The sequence below is a fragment of the Thunnus thynnus genome, chromosome 3 (genome assembly GCF_963924715.1).
Source record: "Thunnus thynnus chromosome 3, fThuThy2.1, whole genome shotgun sequence".
NCBI lineage: Eukaryota > Metazoa > Chordata > Actinopteri > Scombriformes > Scombridae > Thunnus > Thunnus thynnus.
Window position 1 is genome coordinate 29,641,792 of NC_089519.1, and position 20,815 is coordinate 29,662,606.

A 20,815-nucleotide genomic window follows, 5' to 3' on the forward strand; every position below is an offset into this window, starting at 1 on the left:
TGTGAATGATGGAGAGAAATGACGCCTGTGACTGTTGAAGCAGAGAATCGGTGTGTGGCTGCTAATAAGAGGAGAGAGAGAGAGAGAAAAAAAAAAAAAAGGCAGGGGTACCGATGGGGAGAGGAGGAGCGGAGGCTGTTGTATGAGATTAATGGACGCACTGTGCGTCTGTGAGGGAGGGGAAGGGAGGGGAGGAGAGGGGAGGGGAGATGGGTTTCTCCATGGAGGTTGTGGTGGTGGTGGTGGTGGGGGGAGGGAGGAGGAGGGAGGAGGAGGGGGGGGGGGGTGGCTGGGGGAGACCACTGTGGCAGGGGGGAGAGGGAGAGGAGAGAAACTGGGAGGGAAGCTGGTGAAGCCGTGGATATTCATGAAGACGCCAAGTGTTTTTTTTTTTTGTTTTTTTTTTTTTTCTCCTCTCTCTCTCGCTGTGGTGACACACTGCTAGTCTGCAGAGAGACGGAGGGAGCGGGGAAGAGAAAAAGGGAAGGAGACAAGTGAAAGCAAGACGAAGGTCCAGCCCATCTTTGCCATTGATCTTGAGGCGATCAAGGTGAGTGTGTTTTTATTCTTACATGCTGCAGCCTGTGACTGCGAGTGTAAATACGTGTGTACATGTGTGTCTGTCTGACACATATCTCTTGCAGTGTGTTTGCAGACAGACAGGGCAGTCCTCATGTATGCATGGTTTCAGTGTATCTTTTTTTTTTTTTTTTCTTTCATATATTTGGGTGTTTTGTAACAGAAGAGCAAGCTGCTAGTTGAGCTGCATATTGATGCATTGCTGCTCGGTTTTATAAGCTGCTTTATCTGTAGTGGAGGTGGCCATGGTGTGTGTGTGTGTGTGTGTGTATATGCTCAAAATTCTCATTGCCTGTGTATATATATGTCACTGTGTCACTATGCATTTGTTGATTTCTCCACACAGACACCTTTTTATTTATTTTTTTTTCTTGCTCTGTGAATGTGTGCAGACTCTGATGTTTGCTTTCATCGAGTGGGTGTGTTCTTAGTGACCCTGGTAAAAGTCGTCTCCACCACTATCTGTCTGTGTACCAGCTCAATCAGAAACACTCTGATATGCTGAATCTGTCCTATCCAATGGAATTAGGTCAGCTCGGACTGCTCTGAGTAATTATATAACATCAGAGAGCTTTGATGTTGCAGTATCTGCTCAGAATTAGCCACACACAGCTCCTGCGCGGCCACGACATCAAAATATTTTGATATGACAACCTTTTTTTCCCTGTTAAATTTACCACGTCTTGTGATTTTAGTCTTGAAATTGTGATGGTTTTTTTCATACATGAGATTTTTATAGTAAGTAATTTTAGTCTTTTTTTTACCCAAATGTATCTACAAGGTGATTTGAATTACTTAAGGAGTACTGTGAATATATGGGAAAAGAATTTTCTTGTATTTGATGATGCATTAAATTAATTCATTACATAAAAACAGGACAGTGAGTTCTAAAACGAGGGAGGAAAGATGACTCAAAGACCAAATTAGCTGTGAAATTCTGGTTGCGCTAACTCTTTAATTTCTGCTTTCTCGCAGGGAACCTCAGCCGAAGAGGAAACACTGAGACAAATTCAAGCATGGCTCCCGACAGACCAAAACCTGCAGTTTTGACATCTGGACTTCTCAGATGAGCCAATCATACACAACATTTTTCCCCTATGCAGACTTTGGATCCATCTGACCAATCAGACAGTTGAAAACTGACCTGAGACAGCAGAGACCCGGAGCAGATTCTCCTACAAAACTTCTGGATTTTTGGATTCTTAATTGTTGGAAAACTGCATTCATGTGGGAGCAGGTTTACATCTGGGAATCATGCGAACAATATTCCATATTGGATAAATATATCAGAAAACTTGGAGAAAGCATTACTTCTTGAGTATAACAACAGTTGCATCATGAACTCTGACTGGGATGTGCCATTGGCTCGTCTGGCCAAAGCAAGACGACATGCAGGCAGATTTTCTTCCCCACAAACTGGTAGCTTATACTAAAATGGAGTGAGAATTACATTTTTTTTTTGTTTTTTGTTTCTTCCACTTTTTGCTTGTGAAAAAACAAACGGCTTAAAACAAAGGTCATCAACCTGCGACTGAACCTGGAACCTCTGAGGGGCACATAAATGCATCTTTAGCGTTTCACGGCAGGAGGACGCCCGTTTTCAGCCTTCTGAAGACCGAGGTGTGGACGGAGCGTGAGCGAGGCGGTTGGCTGGCTGAGTCAGCTCCAATGGGGGCCGGTAGTGACCCGGTCTGACCCCGGTTTGACCTTGCAGTGACCTTTGACCTCTCCGGTCCTGGCTCTCCACCTGCTCTGCTGCCTGGGTTCCGGAACGCTCCGCCCTGGGGCCCAGAACGAGCCAATCAGGATGAAGAAGAGCCGCAGCGTGCTGTCGGTGACTGGAGAAGAGGTGAGGGGAGAAATATAAACAAATCAGGGAACGTACTTGAGAAACATAACAATCTCTGTCGCTTGTTACAGTGAGAGTACATGGCAGGCAGAGCAGACTGTCAGACCGGATTGTGTGTGTTTTCTTGAATGTCTACTATGACATACAAACCCTGTGACTTTCACACATCCAGGGCTCCCTTTGTTCTCCTCGTCAAGGTCTGTGGTCAGAAGCCGGAGTGGACGGTCTGTATCCCTCCAGCCTCCACTCTCATAGTGTGAAGCGCTCAGTCAGTCACAGTCCTCTATGTAAATGAGCACCAGCTAAATGAGTGCTCTATGTAAATGAGCTATTTTCTTTTAAAGGTAATGTCTTGGCTGAAGGACATAATAACATGCATTATTCAAGCGCTCTTTTATTGATTATGCTGAGCGAGTGCCCATACATTTGTGTGTGTGTGTGTGTGTGTGTACTGTATGTGTGTGTATGAGAGCATCTTTCCACATCTGGGTCTGGACGACATCAAACGCAGCATGGAAGCAACACGGCACTGTTGCCTAGCAACTGCTACCATTCCCCCAGTGTTTTGTTGCTACGGTACTGCAGTGCAGATCAGCCTCTAAGAGCTCAGTCTGTAGAGGCCTTATCCCAGACACACACACACACACACACACACACGTATCCGAACACATGCACACATAACACACATGTATTGATCTTTTTTTTTAGTCTCTGTTTTTGTGTTTACTCATCAGAATTTCAACAGGGCACATAAACATGTTTCAGTAAAGTGAGACAAAAGGACAACTGCATGCACCCAAAGTTCTTCATTTTCCTTTTTTTATTGGATATATAATACTATTTTTTTATTTACAAAGAATATCTTTTGTCTCTCCTTCCTGTCTCACAGGGCAATGACACAGATATAACAGGTGCTGGGGAGAAGGCGGAGTCATCTCGCTACAGCCGATCCTATACGTCCGGAGCCACACTGGGGGCTGAGCTACGCAGAGGGAGGAGCAGAAGACTCTCGTCTAGTCTCCAGGTACCGAAGGGAAGCACGGTTACATTAACCCGCTTGGGGGGCAAAAATGATCCATGGGCTCCTGTTGACAGCCACCCATCCTGTTTGTGCATTACTTACGCTGTTGCCTCCAAGTAAACACAAATTTATTCAGGAGCACGTACATTCACATGTCCAGTGTTATTACAATATGTACTTGAAGGACCATACCAGTGATTTAGCATGTTTTACTACAAATCATGTACTGTATACTTCATATTGCAGCTAACCCTTTTGAAAACCATGTTAATGTGTTTTAGAATTTATAATTAATTTTTTCCTCCCTTTGCACTGATCCATTGGCTTTCATTCATGTCTGTATAATATTATGACTTACTTGAGTTGGGTAATCCATAACAGTGAACTTCAAGTCCATTATAGTTATATTGTCATTATGAGGTAATGCAGTACAGACTTGTAAAACACACTGCCATGCATCAGTAATGTAACACTGAGAAAACTCTACACAGACCTGATGTTTACTGTGTTAGATTACACAGTTTAAAGCTGCACTAATTGATATTTTTATGTTAACAATAGATGATGGAGTCCTGTGTATATATGGGGAAGGAGTTTTCTCATATTTGATGATGCATATTTGATGATACATCAGATTAATTCATTACATAAAAGCAGGACAGTGAGTTCTAAAACGAGGGAGGAAAGATGACTCAAAGAATATCACCGTGACTAAGAATTATCACCCGACTCTTATCAGCGTTGTTTCTAGCAGCAGGCAGCTGTTTTAAGTGAATAAGCTCCCCACTATACACTACCTGCTCAGCACCCAAGGCTGACAAAGTTAGCGACTAGCTGGTGAACATAGTGGAGCATTTAGCAGGTAAAGAGACAGATATTTCCCTCCAGAGTTGGTGATGACCAAAACAGAGCTAAAAATAGACCGAATATCGCACTTAAATTTGCCTGATAGACAGAAACACGACTCCAAATGAATGTTAATGTTGCATTGTGTTCACTAGATGAGTAAACAGGCAATTGTTTGCTAACATGTTCACCACCAACAGCTTTAAAAGGTGATAATATGTCAATGTTGTTTCAGTTTGAACAATGTTGCTGCTTTAAAGTCCAGATGAAACAACTTTTCGAGAGTATCTAATTTCCGTATCTTGACGTCTTTCCGTATGAAACAGGACAGACAGGCGGGACGTAACGTTGGGACGAATTTTATTTGAGCGTTGAAAAGTGGGCGTGTCATAATGAATCTTAGCTCTGTGCTGCTAAAAGTTGAAAATTGATTGATGTGTGGATGTCATGATATTATTGATTGAAAATGGTGGGTTTAAGCCTTTGTAAGCATAAAAAAATCTATGCTCTCTGTGCACTCTATACATCGCCTCGGTGCACCTCCTGTTGGCATCTACGTCCTATTGGATTCAAACTTAAGCTTTATGGCACTTACTCGTGTTGTCTCCTGACTAGATCCCTGCTTGTGTTGTTTAAGTCTCAGATGTACATGGCTTTGGATAAAAGTGTCTGCTAAATCAAATTGTAATTGTAAACATCATATTTTGTTTCATAGGAAGAAATTATGATTGGATTTTGATATAAGGAGACATAGAAACTGATCTTTTTGTATTTTTTAGCATATATTGTTAAATAGGTGCACAATATGATCGGGGATGTGATCTAAAAGGGTTAAGAAGGCGTTTTTCATTTCATCTCAACTTTAAGTGAGTTTCAAAAGTCAGTTAATTGATGTCATATGGTATGTAAAAATATGGAAACAAATAGCTGCCTGCAACTGTATCAAAACTACATTAAAAAATCTAAAACTTTATAGTAGGCACTTGAAAATAGTCAGCAAAAAATGATACATGATTTGTAGTTAACACTCTGGTATGGCCCTTTAAATAATAAAGGAATTAAAACTAGAGTTTGTTTTGTCTGCTTTTCCTGTAATCCAGCTTTGGACAGATGAGAGACAGAGTTGTTCTGTACACCTACAAAGTGACAGGTGTCTACTATCCTCTGTGCTCTCATCCCAACTTTCTGTCTCTTCAGGTACCCTGCTGGCTCCGCCCTCGAGACCGCACTCGCTCACCAGAGGTCTTGAGCAACGTGTCGCGTCCCACAACTCTTCCCCTCCGCATCCCACCGCGCATCTCCATCACACAAGCAGACACTGACAGGTTTACGCACCATTAGACTTTCCGTAATTTCAAGCCACTGATTTCATCTTCCAGAAAGCTTTGCGCACTGTTTCCTCTCTCATCATACTAACCTCTCCCCTCTCTTCATGTTCCAGTTACGAAGCAGAAAATGGCGTGTCTCCAGGTCACACCCCTCTGGGCTCGCAGAGTCCGGGCCTCACCCTGCACACCTTCCCCCAAGGCCAGAGAAGAGAGTCCTTCCTCTACCGCTCCGACTCGGACTACGACATGTCGCCCAAGACCGTCTCACGTAACTCCTCCTTGGCCAGCGAAGGGTGAGACACATCAAGAATGAATGAGAGGGAGGGAGAGAATGTATGTGTGGACACATGTCTTGATATTTTCCAGAGAAATACTGCTCTCACTTTTACTCCTTCCCTCCTTTTCAAATCTCTCCGTCCCTTCTTCTCTCAGGCACACAGGAGAGGACTTTATTGTCACACCTTTTGCTCAAGTGAGTCTGACTTTTGACAGCCTCGTTCGTATTTTTCTTTGTATATTATCCTGCAATGATTCTGTATATATATATATATCCTGTGATGATTCAGGTACTGGCCAGTCTGCGATCAGTACGGAGCAACTTCACCATCCTTGCCAACGTCTCCACGCCAACAGTCAAGTCAGTATCGTTTTATTGTCCTGAAATGTCTCACTTATGCACATTATGACAGTATGTTGTTCTGAACAAAAGTTTCTACAGTTTCTTGCCGGTCTAACTAAAAACTGCTGTGTTCTCAGGAGGTCTCCTCTGGGTGGAGTGTGTGTCAGTCCCAGGGCGACACTATCAGACCAGCAGTACCAGCAGCTCGCCCTGGACACACTGGAGGAGCTGGACTGGTGCTTGGACCAGCTGGAGACCATTCAGACGCATCGCTCCGTCAGCGAAATGGCCTCAAACAAGGTATGCCGACATCTGTGAACTACATTGTAATGTTATCCGGCAATATGTGCTTATCACAGATATATCAGTGTGTTTATCGGAAGATAGATTAAAATTTTAGCACAAATATATTTTAAAAGCTGCATATTAATGTGTTGTTGACCTGCATCTTGTATGTTTTTATTTATACTTAGTGTTTATAATGATTTGATTATAGATCATTTTACTGTTAGTGACACCAAAGATGAAATTTATTATTCAGTTGTAAAAAATCTTGTCTATTTGTGTGGGAAAAAATCTGCAAATTATCATTTTTCATGGTAAAACATCTTTATCAGTTTAAGCTTTAAAAAATACTCATTGAACTTGACTGTATCTATAACAAAGAACACATTTTCACCAGTAAGATGACCAATGTTACTGCCATATTTATAACAAGTTTGCAACAAGTTTTACTGAAACCTCAAAACGTACTTAATTTCCCCAAAATCCAGAAGGACCTGCTGTGTTGATTATTACTCCTCAGACACACAATCTTAAACCAAAACTGACACACAAGCGTGGAAATATCAGTCTGACTCTATCTATCTCTGTTTGTCTCTCATTCTGCCACAGTTTAAGAGGATGCTGAACAGAGAGCTGTCCCACCTGTCAGAGATGAGTCGCTCTGGTAACCAGGTGTCTGAATACATCTCTAGCACCTTCATGGGTGAGTGGGACCAGAATCTGATTTCCGTCTGCATCACATTTAAGACTTTTTTTTTTTTTCCAAATAAAAACAATAAATCATTCTGTGTGTGCGCGCGTGTGTGTTTGTCCATCAATCTGTAGACAAGCAGAACGAAGTGGAAATTCCGTCTCCTACTCTGAAAGACAAACCGATGAGTCACATCATAGGAGTGAGGAAACTGTCTCACAGCTCCAGCCTCTCCAGCACCTCAATGCCTCGCTTCGGTGTCAACACAGACCACGAGGATGAGCTTGCCAAGGTCTTGTTGTCTGTCTGTTTTTCTCTGACTCACACGAGATAAGTTATACAAATCAACCCCGTTCAGTCTTGGACTGTGCTGTGTGCACATTGAATGATTTGAGTTTTCTCTTGTGCACGGAAAAAAAAAAAAGAAGCTTGGCTTCTTTGTTGACTCCAGCGGTGTGGGGAAAATTGCACTTCTTTTAGTGATTTACTGCTGAGGCGCTGCTGTTAAAACATCACATTAGGGGGACTGAAATAGGAGATGTCCTGTGGGATATGCATTTGATAAAAACATAATAGAATATAGTAATATACTAGTTTATTACACATTTTACTGTAAAATCAACTGGAAGCTTTTTTAAAGGAATAGTTTGACATTTTTTGGACTTGTGATTACTCATTTTCTTGCCAAGAGTGAGAAGAGAAGATTGATAACATGATTCTTGTGTTTGTACACTTAGTATAAAACTAGAGGCGATTAGTTTAGCTCAGTGTGAAGACTCAAAGCAGGAAGAAACCACTAGCCCTTGTTTGTTTAATCTGTACGAAAGCTGAAGTGTAAAAAGGACAAGTGGTGGATTATTTCTTGGCTGAGAGCGGTGACTTCCTGGTCTCCAGGTGCTGGTAGGCAGATTTTTTTTTTTTTTTACCCTTGGACAGAGCCAGGCTCTCTGTTTCCCTTTGCTTCCCATCTTTATGCTAAGCTAAGCTAATCACCTGCTGGCTCCACCAGTTTAGCGTACAAACATGAGAGTGATATCGATCTTCTCATCTAACTCTCTGCAAGAAAGCTAAATGTTGAACCAGCTGCTCTCTACTCAAAGCGAAGCCGCTGGGCGTTTTAGATTAAAATGTTGGACAACGTTGTAGGTCCATGTCTGCATCACATAAAATTGGGATCTGCATTCAGTCTTTTCTTATTTCTTTTTGTCTGCTTTTTTTTTTTTTGTGTGCTCGGCGCCTCATTGTTTACTTCCATCCCGTCTGTAGCACCAAATGTTTGGAAAGCTAAGCAGTAGGATGGAGACTGTCTCTCATTCTTCATTTAGCACTACATAAATCAGATGTATCTCTTCTTTTGAAAAAAATTTTTTATGGTCTGTCATTAAGAAACGGGACCCTGAAAGAGGCTGCAGAGATTCCCAGTACATCTCTGAACACCCTGTCACCTGGATTTGAAGGATCAAGGTTATTTTGAGTGACATGAAAGGAAATGTCTGCTGTGTGATCATTGTTCAAAAGGCAGCAGACCTCACTGACAGAGGCTTTAACCAGGCATAAACACTGGATGCACTGCAAGTCTGATACAACCTAAAATTTATGATGATACATTGTCACGTACACATTGAAAATAATATTTGTAATTAACTTTTCATTATATCGTCTTACCGGTGTTGGCTTACGTTTGTCCTAATTAATTACTAGACTTTGAGCTGATTGGTTGCTTTAACTTGTGGTTATTGTAGCTTTTCTCAGTTTGGGATTCAAACTACTCTCTGAAATTTGCAATAGAAGCAAATTTAGGTCGATAAGAGATCCATAATGTCAGTCATTTTGATAAACGTGGTTTGTTGTCCAGCTCAGTCTCTCTGCTCATGACCCTTTAAAATATTGCTGAATTTCTGACTCAACAATTCATATTGTTTTTGTTTGTGTTTGGTGTTTAACCAGGAGTTGGAGGATCTGGACAAGTGGAGTTTTAACATATTCAGAGTAGCAGAATTCTCCAACAACAGACCTCTCAGTTGCATCATGTACGCCATCTTTCAGGTACAAAACATTAGTGTGTGTGTCTGTGAGTGTGTGTGTGTGTGTTTTCTGCAGGATCATTGTAGGTATGCTGATATACATGGTGTCCTCCCGTCAGAGTGTGTGTGTGAACTTGTGGCTCCTCTCCTCCCTCCTCAGGAGCGAGAGCTGTTGAAGACGTTTCGCATCCCCGTTGACACCTTTGTCACTTATGTGATGACCCTGGAGGACCATTACCATGGAAACGTAGCGTACCACAACAGTCTACATGCTGCAGATGTCACCCAGTCCACACATGTTCTCCTCTCCACACCTGCCCTTGATGTACGTCAATGTGCACACACACACACACACATTCACACACACAGTCGTGTTTCCATCACTTCAGAGGACGTTTCATTGACTTACATTAATTTCCTGGAGACCCTAACCACTACTTACCCAATCCAACACTCAACCTAACCTTAAACCAAGTCTTCAACCTACAATTTTATGATTTACGTTATGGGGACTTGCTTTTTGAAAGGAGGCGAATCCTCATAACGTGACTGTAAACAGATTTTTGTCCCCACAACAAGAGTAAGTTGGTTCGAGCACTTACCCGGGTCCGCCATGGAAAAAATGCTCACCTTCTGTATGTCATGACCAAAATATATTCCCCTCATAGAGTACAATCCAATGCAGCACAATAGAACTGCATTATTCTACAATAGTTGGAATATTATTTATAGCCTAACCACAGTGAATAATGTTTAAAAACAATCTGACAACCACAGATGATTATTTAATTGTTCATTTAAACAAATGTAAATAAAAGCTCAAACCCTTTATTAATAGTGTATAACACAAAACCAAACAAAATGAAATCATGACTTAACAGAGAGTAAATGTGAGTAATATTCAAATTATTCAATCAGTTACATTCAGAGACAAGACAAAAAGCAACTTAGGATGATTTTGGTAACTCTCTTTATTTGAATGCTGACATTACACTGTCATAACTGTGTCATGAAAACTTGCATGATATGAATAGAACCTTTTCAGTGTTTATGACACGATCAAAAGCCCCTGTTTGATCAATAAGTTCTTCTATGGAACCAGAGAAACTACCTAAAGCCGCGTTTCCATCGCAGGTACTTTTGAGGAACTCCTCTACTTGCATTTCCACTGGAGAAACCAGGGTCTGAAAGTTCCAGATCGATAGATTTACCCCCCCAAAAGTCCCTGCTCAGCACTTTCCTAAAGTACAGGAACTTTGGAGGCGGGGTTTGTAGGGCTGACCATCGCTGATTGGTCAAACACACACAGCACTGCCGCTTCAACTTGTGTACCGCTTCATTCACAAAACAAGGAAGTACTCTAGTATCGATATGAGGTTGAGGGAAGGACATTTCTCATTGCTTTTGTAACATTAAAATATTTTTAAGTTAGGCTTTTATTGTCAGCTTCCCAACTTGCTTTAAAAGAGAGGGAGCGGCGGTAGCGAGAACAAAGCAGTGAATGAGAGAAATAAAACTTAATTCTCTTATTGTTTCATGGCAGTTACGTTCTAAAGTAGAAACAAACAACCAGCAAACACTCAACAGATGATTCACTGTGGAGACAGATGCTGTTGAGTTTCAGTTTCATTTTCTTCCTCTGCACTTCTTCATTCCTTCACTGCATCTGACTCATGCAACAGTAAATACAAACAACAGGACAAATCTATGTTGTTTTTTCCTCGTGTGTTAATACTGCGTTTTAAACGCCTACATCATTTTTTAATTTGTTGTTGGTCTAATTTGCATGATCCAACTGGTGCCTCAGATGTGGTGGAAACGCAAAAAGGATTGCCAAACAGGGACTTTCAGCTCCAAGTTTAGTTCCTGAGATTAGTTTCTCTGGTTCCAAATTACCTCGAAAAGGGGCGTTAGTTTAGATCTTTATTTCTTTGTTCCCTGGAAAAGATCCTTTTGTGGCAACGCCCTAAAAGCTGTAAACATTGTAAATACCCTGTCTAAAGGGTACAGTGCAGTGACATTGTAATTACAGAATGTCAAGTTATGCCAAGTTCCACTCCTTTACTTTTGACTCTAATACATAAACACTAATATAACACAATGATAATAATAGTTATAACACTAATTTATACAACCTTTCATGACGTGTGTTTTACTTGATGTCTCCTTGGCTAACATCAGCTTATAATAACATCTAGATCTAGATCTCTAGAGCAGTGTCGATGTTGTACTGACAGTGACTTTATGATGACAGCAACCATAAACACTATATAACGGAAAAGTAACGCACACCAAGGGTTGTAGTGAGGTGCTGATCACACTCTGTCAGTCATATGCATTTCTCTTTTGCTCAGATGACGTTTCGGCCTTCAGGCTTCCTTCAAGATCAACAGTCATATTAGGACGCAGGCACTGGTATGTTATATAGACCACACCCTAGTAACACATCTGATGGTGATTAGATAATCATGTTACACCATCAGGGTGAGAAAAAGCAATCAAGACTGAATCAAAACTTTTAACAAACAGTGACAAGAACTACAGTCAATCAGTTCTCTTCAAATAAAGTGACAAGAACCTACATGTTTCATACCACATATAGAGATTTACATTATTTTTTGGTTAACTATATTCAAATATCTTAAATATACATTTATTTTGAATAGATTTCTTATATATGAAAAAGTTCAACCTCAGCTCTGGATGAACATCATAAACAGTTTAATCTAAATATCCAATAAATAGAGGAACATTATAGAAAATACTTCAAGTCATAATCTACATTCAATCCTTGTGGTGACAGGGTTCTTAAACAGTGGATCCAAAGGGTCCAAGACCCAGCTAGAGTCATTTTTACATACCTCAACTCACGTTCTGAGTTCCTGTCATTTACTTTATGACCACAAACACATCAGTTTCCTAGATTTATGGATCAGTAGAGAGAATAATCACTTATATACAGATCGTTTCAAAAACCTACTGCTTGAAATACTTTACTAAGGTCAGACTCTGATCATCCTTTACCGTTAAAAATAGTCTCCCTTTTAGTCAGTGTTGCAGATTAAAACAAATTTGATAGGAAACTGATGATTTTGACAGAAACATGAGTGACATGAAAAACGATTTTCAACAAAGAGGATACAAAAAATCTGTCCTAAATGATACTGCCACTAAAATAAAAGACAGATCCAGGTCTGATCTTTTAAAAAATAATCCTACAGTATTCTAAGAGTGCAGATAAAGGGAATAATAACAAAACATTGGCATATACTTGAATCTGATTGTCAACTCAATGGTGAATTCAAAGAACGACCTCTTGTGGAATATAAAACAGGTAAAAACCTGAGAGACCATCTGGTGGACTCATATTTAGCTCCTCCTCAATCAGCACCAGCCAGCGCTACTTTAACACCCATCCCTGAAGGCCTCCGCCGCTGTGGTCGTACCAGTTTTAAACATCCTCACACAAGTAAAGAGATTCCTATAAAAGGACTTGTTTCATTTATCTTATCACTTGCCCTTGTGATAAGTCATATGTTGGAAAGACGAGCAGAGCGCTGAACACAGAAGCACTATTAGATGCAAAAACATGAATCATTCAGTAGCAGCACATTCTTTTGAATTTAATCATCCCATTTCCTCTCTAAGATATATCGAGAAAGTATCACTGCCTCCAAGAGTAACTTGGATGTTTTACTCTCCAGGAAGAAACACTAATGGATCCAATCACCTCATGGATTAAATATAGATTATTACTTGAATTGTTTATGATGTTCATCCAGAGCTGATGTTCAACTTTTTCTGTATAAGAAATTCTTTCAAAATAAATGTATTTTTAACATATTTTAATATATATGGGATGTAAAGTTTAAATCAAAAGTTTTGATTCAGTAAAGGCCTCTTGTTTGTTTTTTTCTCACCCTAATGGTGTAACATGATTATCTAATCACCATCAGATGTGTTACTAGGGTGTGGTCTATATAACATACCAGTGCCTGCATCCTACTATGACTGTTGATCTTGAAGAAGGGCTGAAGGCTGAAACATCATCTAAATAAAAGAGAAATGCATATGAAGCCAGAGTGTGCAACATCTTTTTCCCTCCTCTCAACAATCATAAACACTGTCAAAGTTAAATTCCTGTTTGTGCCGGTTGTCATCATAGCGTTACCCTTTCAAATACAGCGTTACATCTTTTTTTGTAAACCTGATGTAGCTAAGCTTTCTGTCCTCCTGAAATAAAGAAACTTGTTGATTTGTTTGAAGGTCACCGAGTTGTTCTGCTTCCTTTTTCTCTCTGAACTCGTCTTTCTGTCCCCTTTCAGGCTGTCTTCACTGACCTGGAGATCCTCGCTGCTCTGTTCGCCGCAGCTATCCATGACGTAGACCACCCTGGAGTTTCCAATCAGTTCCTCATCAACACCAGTGAGTGCTCAGAAAGACAAATGGTAAATATGGCGCGCTATTAACATAAACTGTCTTTACACTCCTTCCTCTGCTGTTTTTCGCTGCGCTCAGACTCAGAGCTGGCCCTAATGTATAACGATGAGTCAGTCCTGGAGAACCACCACCTCGCCGTGGGCTTCAAGCTCCTGCACCAGGAGAACTGTGACATTTTTCAGAACCTCACCAAGCGACAGCGCCAGAGCCTCCGCAAGCTCGTCATCGACATGGTCAGAACCTCGTCCTCCTATCACACCTCTCACACATCACGTATTCAACAAATACACCACAACTCATTTAACTTCTCCTTTAAGCCGTTTCTTTTTGATAATATATGTTTTTTTAATTATTTTCCATTTCATCAAACTGTAGATACTACAAACAGCGCAGTCAACACATTTCAGCCCTTCCTCCATCCACCCACGCTTCAATTATGTACAATAAGCCAAAATTATGTCCTCACAAATAGTCCAATGAATGATGTTTCTTATGACAAAACACCTATTATTCTTTTTTCTTTCCTCACCAAATAAATTACAAACAAATAGACCAAATGTAATTTATCTTCTCCGTTAACTACTGTATTTCTGGTGAGTTACGTAGTTCTGGCTACTCCTCCCAGTGGTCCTCTGGCTGCCAGTTTCATGGAAGTCTCATGTGGTAGTTTTAAACTCATCTTATTTATTATTGATTAGTTTTAAGTTGCTCTTGGGTTCTTATGTTCTGTGATGTTTTGTATGATTCTTGTTCATGATCCTTAGTAGCAATTTTATTTATTTAAGCTGGTAAAATGTCGTCTTTTTACCAGTCGTCTGTTAAAAAAAGAAGAGATTTTTATCTCAGTGATGTTTACTGGTTAGATAAATGTTTAAACAAATAAAAATAACAAATTTTTGGTTAGAATCTTTTAAACAAAACAGTCAGTAATTTCCCGGTCTCTCCATGAGTCTCCACAGTTATGTGCTGATGATCTCAGCTGGTTTAAGATCTGGATTTCTTCCCAAACTGAAATATGGAAAAACTTCTTCATGTATTACAAAGTCTTGTATGAATGGTAGTTACTGTTTCAAACTAGGAGTGAAATCTCTGATTTAAATTTAATTCACTCCTGTGGCCTTCTTCACCCCGATGTTTATTTTCTACATCTTTTAGTTGTTTTAGTTTTAGTCTTTTGTTATTTATCTGATGAATTCGTTCAGAACAACTTACAATGACAGTTAGTAGAATGAGCTCAAACAATAGTCAAGAGTGTGAAGGCTTCTGTGACAGATTTTTATAAACAGTAAGAGAGAAAATTAAGGAAACAAAACAAGAGAAATAAGAACAGATTTGTTTTAGATTTTTGTTCTTTCTCTCTGTTTCTTTGTCTCCAGGTGTTGGCTACAGACATGTCCAAACACATGACCCTGCTGGCTGACCTGAAGACCATGGTGGAGACCAAGAAGGTGACCAGCTCTGGTGTTCTTCTCCTGGATCACTACACAGAACGCATACAGGTAACTTTCCATCTACACAAGCCAATATGGCTGCTCGCACTCGGAACATGATGGCTGATCGGTGGTGTTTAAATATTTATATCAGCGAGAGCGAGTATGTCACATGAGATCTGTCTCCTGCACTCCTGAGTGTGTATTTACATTTGTTGTGTGTAGGTACTAAGGAACATGGTGCACTGCGCAGACCTGAGCAACCCCACCAAGTCTTTGACGTTATACAGACAGTGGACCGAGAGGATCATGGAGGAGTTCTTTCGACAGGGTGACAAAGAGCGAGAGAGAGGCATGGAGATCAGCGCCATGTGTGACAAACACACCGCCTCTGTGGAGAAGAGTCAGGTAAAACTTTATATGGATCCACATTAGCTTCCTCAAAGTGGTCGCTACTCTTTTCTGGGTTCAAACAACAACAGCAGCAATAAAACAAGAAAAAACTAAGCCAGGCAAGTAAAGACATCAGAAAATAAGTGAAATAACTTATAAGTGAAAGGTAGAAAATACAAACTTAACTACAAGTACCATCTATGTCTCTTTCTCTCTTCCATCCACTCTAACGGTGTCATTGTTAAAGCTATGAATCCAAACTGCTGATGAATTAGAAACCGTATTTGCATATGTGGATAACAGGCCAATTTTAAAAGCTTTTTCCAGGCTATATTATACATTTCTACATACAGTATATAGCACTCATACAGGAGGTGGAGAAATAACAACAACACCTTTACAATATGATGCAACAGCCCTGAAATAAGAACCTGTTTGATAAAGCTGAAAACCTTCAGTTCATAGTGAAACTGTCAGATGTGTTATTGGACTGTTTTTTTTTTTTTCAAGCCTTTGCTGATGTGTCATTCAGAAACACTGCAAATATGTGTAATATGGAAGTGAAGCGGGGGGGAAATAACAAATTTCATAATGATGGTTTAGTTTGATTTTGCCACACAGGAAGACTGCACTGGCAAAGAGGAACAGTGGTCACAAATAGATCTGTACCAACTCCGAGAAACATAAAGTGTCCTTAAAAATGAGTTGAATCAACACCTCTAACAGCCAATAAAACTCTATTTACTGCAGGGATACTGTGTTGCATCATAAAGTGGTTTTTAGCATCTGTGCGACCCGTGTTTCTAATTAAACAGAAAGGCAAATAGTGGATTTGAACCTTTTAATTGTCAATAAGTCTTTGTATTAACACATAACATTGACATTTGTAAACCCACAAAACATGTTTATAACTCTAATTAAAATCAATACAAACATGCAAAACGCTCTACAGTATATATATATATATATATATATAACTCAAACTCTTGATTTTACCTGTTTTATATAGTTAAATAATACTGATTAGGCCTTTAATTAAAGCCAAATGTAATTTAATGTTTCTGTTTATTTTGTTTTGTATTGTGACAGGAAGAGACAAACTTGGCTGTCAGTTGTGCAGCACTTTCCTTTCATAAATCTGGCAGCAGAGTGAAGCCTGGAAAAGCTCATGATAAACTCTGGCATCATTAATTCCTTTGTTATTGTGTTTTGGATACTCGTATGACAAATGTTTTGGGTTTTTTCCAGTTTCCAACTGGCAGCGGCTACAGACATATCACTCTTTTAATCTCCATGATGTTAAACAGTGACATCTCTCTCTGTCAAGTTTGTGGTCACTGATTCTGTACTTGTACTATTTGTCTTTGTTTGTTATTGGGGCCTGTTTGGTTTCTCTGTACTTTAAAGAAATAGCTCAACAATTCTGGAAATACACTTTTTTTTTTTTTTTTTGCTTTCTTGCTGAGAATTAGTTGAGAAGATCGATACCGCGCTCATATGTCCGTCCGACGTGAGGCTGGAGCCGGGAGGACAGTTAGCCTAGCTTAGCATACAGACTGGAAACAATGGGAAACAGCTAATCTGGCTAAAGGTAACAAAATGTGAACTAAAAAAAAAAAAGTTTAAAAACAACAACAATTTAGTGGCTTTACAGGCGTTATGTGATGAAGGACTATTTCATGGCGAAACGCTGTGATTTCCTGGAGTCTTGTAACCACACATAACACCCCGTAAAACCACAAATTGACATTTTTTAATTTTTTTTCACAGATCAAACTAAATGTAATGTGTCAATTACTAAACACTAAACATCAGATGTGCTCTTATGCAGATTTTATTACCTTTGGACAGAGCTATGCTAGCTGTTTCCCTTTGTTTCCAGTCTTTATGCTAAGCTAACAGACTGCAGACTCCATATAAACAATATAATACAGATATAAGAGTGGTATCGATCTTCATGCAAGTAAGAATATTTCCCAGAATACCCTCAGGCACATCCACTGTGTTTACCTCGTGATTCTCGTTCTTCTCTAGGTGGGTTTCATCGACTACATCGTCCACCCGCTGTGGGAGACGTGGGCTGACCTGGTGCACCCAGACGCCCAGGAGCTGCTGGATACGCTGGAGGAGAACAGGGAGTGGTACCTGAACACCATGCCCCAGTCTCCCTCACCTCCCCCGGACAGACACCTCCAGCACGACCGCTTCCAGTTCGAACTCACCCTGGAAGACCTGGAACACAACAACCACAACCACATACACCTGACGAACAGCGACGGGAAGATCGCTCGAGGCCGGAAAGCCGGCTGCGACAACGACGACGACGATGACGACGCAGAGCCGAATGGCGAGGAGCAGAACCACGTCGAAACTGAGAAAGAAGACGAGGAGAATCACAACAGCGAACAGAACGGAGTCGGTGATGAAGAGGAGGAGGCGGAGGCTGGAGAGACGATGGGAGAGGAGGATGAAGAACATGGAGAAGAGCGGATAGAAGAAGATGAGAACCCAGGAGGGCAGGAGACGGATGAAACGGAGAAAGGAGAGGAGATGAATGATGCAGCGGAGGATGAGGAGACAAGAGGAGAGGAGGATGAGAATGAGCAAAATCAAGAGGAAGAAGCGGAGCAGCAGGAGGAGGAGGAGGGTGACGAGCAAGAGGAAAAGGATGAAGAGGAAGGTGAGGAGGCAACAGGAGAGGAGGGAGAGGAAAATGTGGAAAAAGAGGAGGGAGAAGGGGAAATGGATGGAGAACAGGAAGGCGAGGGGGAGGAGGAAGTGGAAAATGAGGAGGCAGGAGTGGAGAATGTGGAAGAGGGGGAGGAGGGAGAGACGGAGGAGAATGTGGAGGAGGAAGAGGGGGAGATAGAGAGAGTGGAAGAGGAGGAGACAGAAGAAAAAGCTGAGGAGGAGGGAGAGACAGAAGAAAATGTAGAAGAAGAGAAAGTAGAGGAGGAGGAGGGAGAAACGGAGGAAAATGTGATGGAGGAAGAGGAGACAGGTGAGTTGGAAGAAGCAGAAGAGGAGGAGGAGGCAGTTGAGGATGAAAATAAGGAGGAAGAAGAGGAGAGTTAGTTGACCGGATCAGAGAGGAAACGCAGTTAACGAGGAGATAAGAAGGAAAACTACATAAAGAGCGGCCGCGACAGTCAATAACGTCTCTGCCGTGGAAGAGGATGAGGAGATGAAGACGTCCCCTTCTTTCAAGATAACGCGCTCGGTCATGTGACCCCTCTTATCATGTGACCCCTCTCAAGCTGAAGGCCAGCGTACGGCTCTGCTAACTACAACAAACTCACACAGCTCACAGAGAAACATTTCAGACAAGCACCTGGACACAAAAACAAAAAAACCTCGCCGGAGCATCCGCCTTCCCAGACAGACAGATTGTTGATCAGCTGGTAGTGAGTCTTCATCACCTTGATATCTGTACACTCATCACTGCCGTAGGGGATAAACTAAACCGGGGAGGGAGGGAGGGAAACAGTTTTATCGACTTTTTGTAGCGCCTGAAAAATCTTAAAAACCCTGAACATGCAAACAAGTGCGTGCCTGTCCTCCTGATCTCATCTGTCTCGTTTATGAGGAAGATTAACGCCGCATCAACTCTGAGAACAGCCGTCAAAAGAATGTCAACTTCTTCTGTTTGTCAGAAAAGAAAGAGGGGAGAGAGGAGGAGGAGGAAAAAAAGCAAAAAAAACAAAACAAAAAAAAGTGTGGAAAGTGTAGTCTGTCGTCTTCTATTTACTACAAAAAGAACTTTCCACTCGTGAACAGGAGTGCAGTCGCTCCTCTGGGCTACGGAGCAGTTTAACCTCCTCACATACTAACCTTAAAACCACTGTTGTCGTTTGCAGTACTGTAAGAACAAAAACCAGGACCAAGTGCAGCTTTTTTTTTTTTTTTTTTTTTTTTTTTAAAAAAAGGCTGACCCCGTCGTATGTGTCGATGTCGGTTCATGTTTAAAAACAAACAAACAAACAAACAAACAAAAAAAACACCCGGCGTTCTTCGCGCCGTCACAGCGGTTTTAAACACGACTCCCCCAAGACTGTGACCGTGACTCCCGGGTGAATCGTGCCAAACCGTACGGCGACCAGCACTTGAGCAATTCAGCCTTCCTCCTAACAAAAAAAAGGCGGCTACTACTCGTCCATGAAGCAATGAATTGTGGGACCAGGCTAAAAAAAAAAAAAAAAAAAAAAAGGGTGTGAAGGTCTTCCACGAATCGATTTTTTTTGTTTTGTTTTGTTTTTGTATAAAAAAAAAGAGAAAAAAAAAAAGAAAAAGGTATTTGGCACTTTATCACCCTTGTTGCATATATGTACATAATAAACATGTATTTTAATCTGCTGATGTCATATAATAAATATGATCAATGAAGTTGATGGATTGCCGTTTTCAGTCGCAGATATCTGGGAATTTTTCATGACATCTTCCTACTTTTAACAATCATACTTTTGATAATGTTTTATTTTACCTTAAATATGTCATTTTCTAAAAAAAAAAAAAAATCCTTGGTGGTTTCCAGGACTAATAATTATTGGATAAATACAGATAATAATAATTATTTAATTGCTTGAGATCTCAGGATGCTGGTGTCAGTTTGTCCACCATGTTGTATAAAATTTAAATGGAAATCCATCCAGTAGTTTTTTAGAGATATTTCAGTCTGGATCAAAGATTCGTGATCCCCAGAGGACCTCTGGCGCCACCGAGAGGTTCACGTTTGTAGTTTTGAGTGAAATGTTTCAGTAACTGTTGGATGGATTTGGAGCAGACGTGTACGTCGTCGTCCTCAGGATGAATAAAACCCCTTTTCATGGGAGATATTTTCACTTGCCAAAGCAGGAAAAGCACATGTGGCTGCACTCTGTTTACGTGAGCTGGTTCCAGTGTTCTGGTATCGTGCTCACTCACTGACTGGGCTTACTGGGACAATTGATGGGAAGGAGCCATTGTTGATGTTATTAGTTACACCTGTGCTTTTCCTGCTTTGACGAGTCAAAGTGTCTGCAGTGAAAAGAGTCTGTTGTGATCAAAGATTTAAAATTGTCCAATACTTTGATTTGTTACTAAATAGACTATAAACATTCTCATCAGCTTCAGCTGCACTTTTTGTTTTGTGCTAATTAGCAAATGTTAGCATGCTAACACTCTCTAAAGATGGTAAACATTATACCTGCTTTACATCAGCATGTTATTTAGTTCAAAGCAGCGTTGCAGCCTCACAGAGCTGCTAAGTGTGGCTGTAGACTAGAAAGAAGAAAGTTTACAATGATAAATTAATATTTACTTGAGTTTAAGTGG

The 20,815-nt window shown here is 40.7% G+C and overlaps 1 protein-coding gene across 1 annotated transcript; it reads left to right on the top strand.

Annotated features, from left to right (window-relative positions):
• The first annotated feature begins 447 nt into the window (after positions 1 to 447).
• On the top strand, positions 448 to 19,135 carry LOC137180069 (3',5'-cyclic-AMP phosphodiesterase 4C-like). The gene is made up of 17 exons (XM_067585262.1): positions 448 to 550; positions 1,555 to 2,428; positions 3,318 to 3,452; positions 5,493 to 5,620; positions 5,737 to 5,916; positions 6,056 to 6,095; positions 6,190 to 6,260; positions 6,380 to 6,542; positions 7,137 to 7,230; positions 7,353 to 7,510; positions 9,166 to 9,264; positions 9,403 to 9,567; positions 13,568 to 13,667; positions 13,761 to 13,915; positions 15,059 to 15,181; positions 15,338 to 15,520; positions 17,540 to 19,135. Exons 2-17 carry the CDS (start codon positions 2,387 to 2,389, stop codon positions 18,578 to 18,580), a joined length of 2,877 nt encoding a protein of 958 aa, XP_067441363.1. The 5' UTR covers positions 448 to 550; positions 1,555 to 2,386; the 3' UTR covers positions 18,581 to 19,135.
• Positions 19,136 to 20,815: the final 1,680 nt, after the last annotated feature.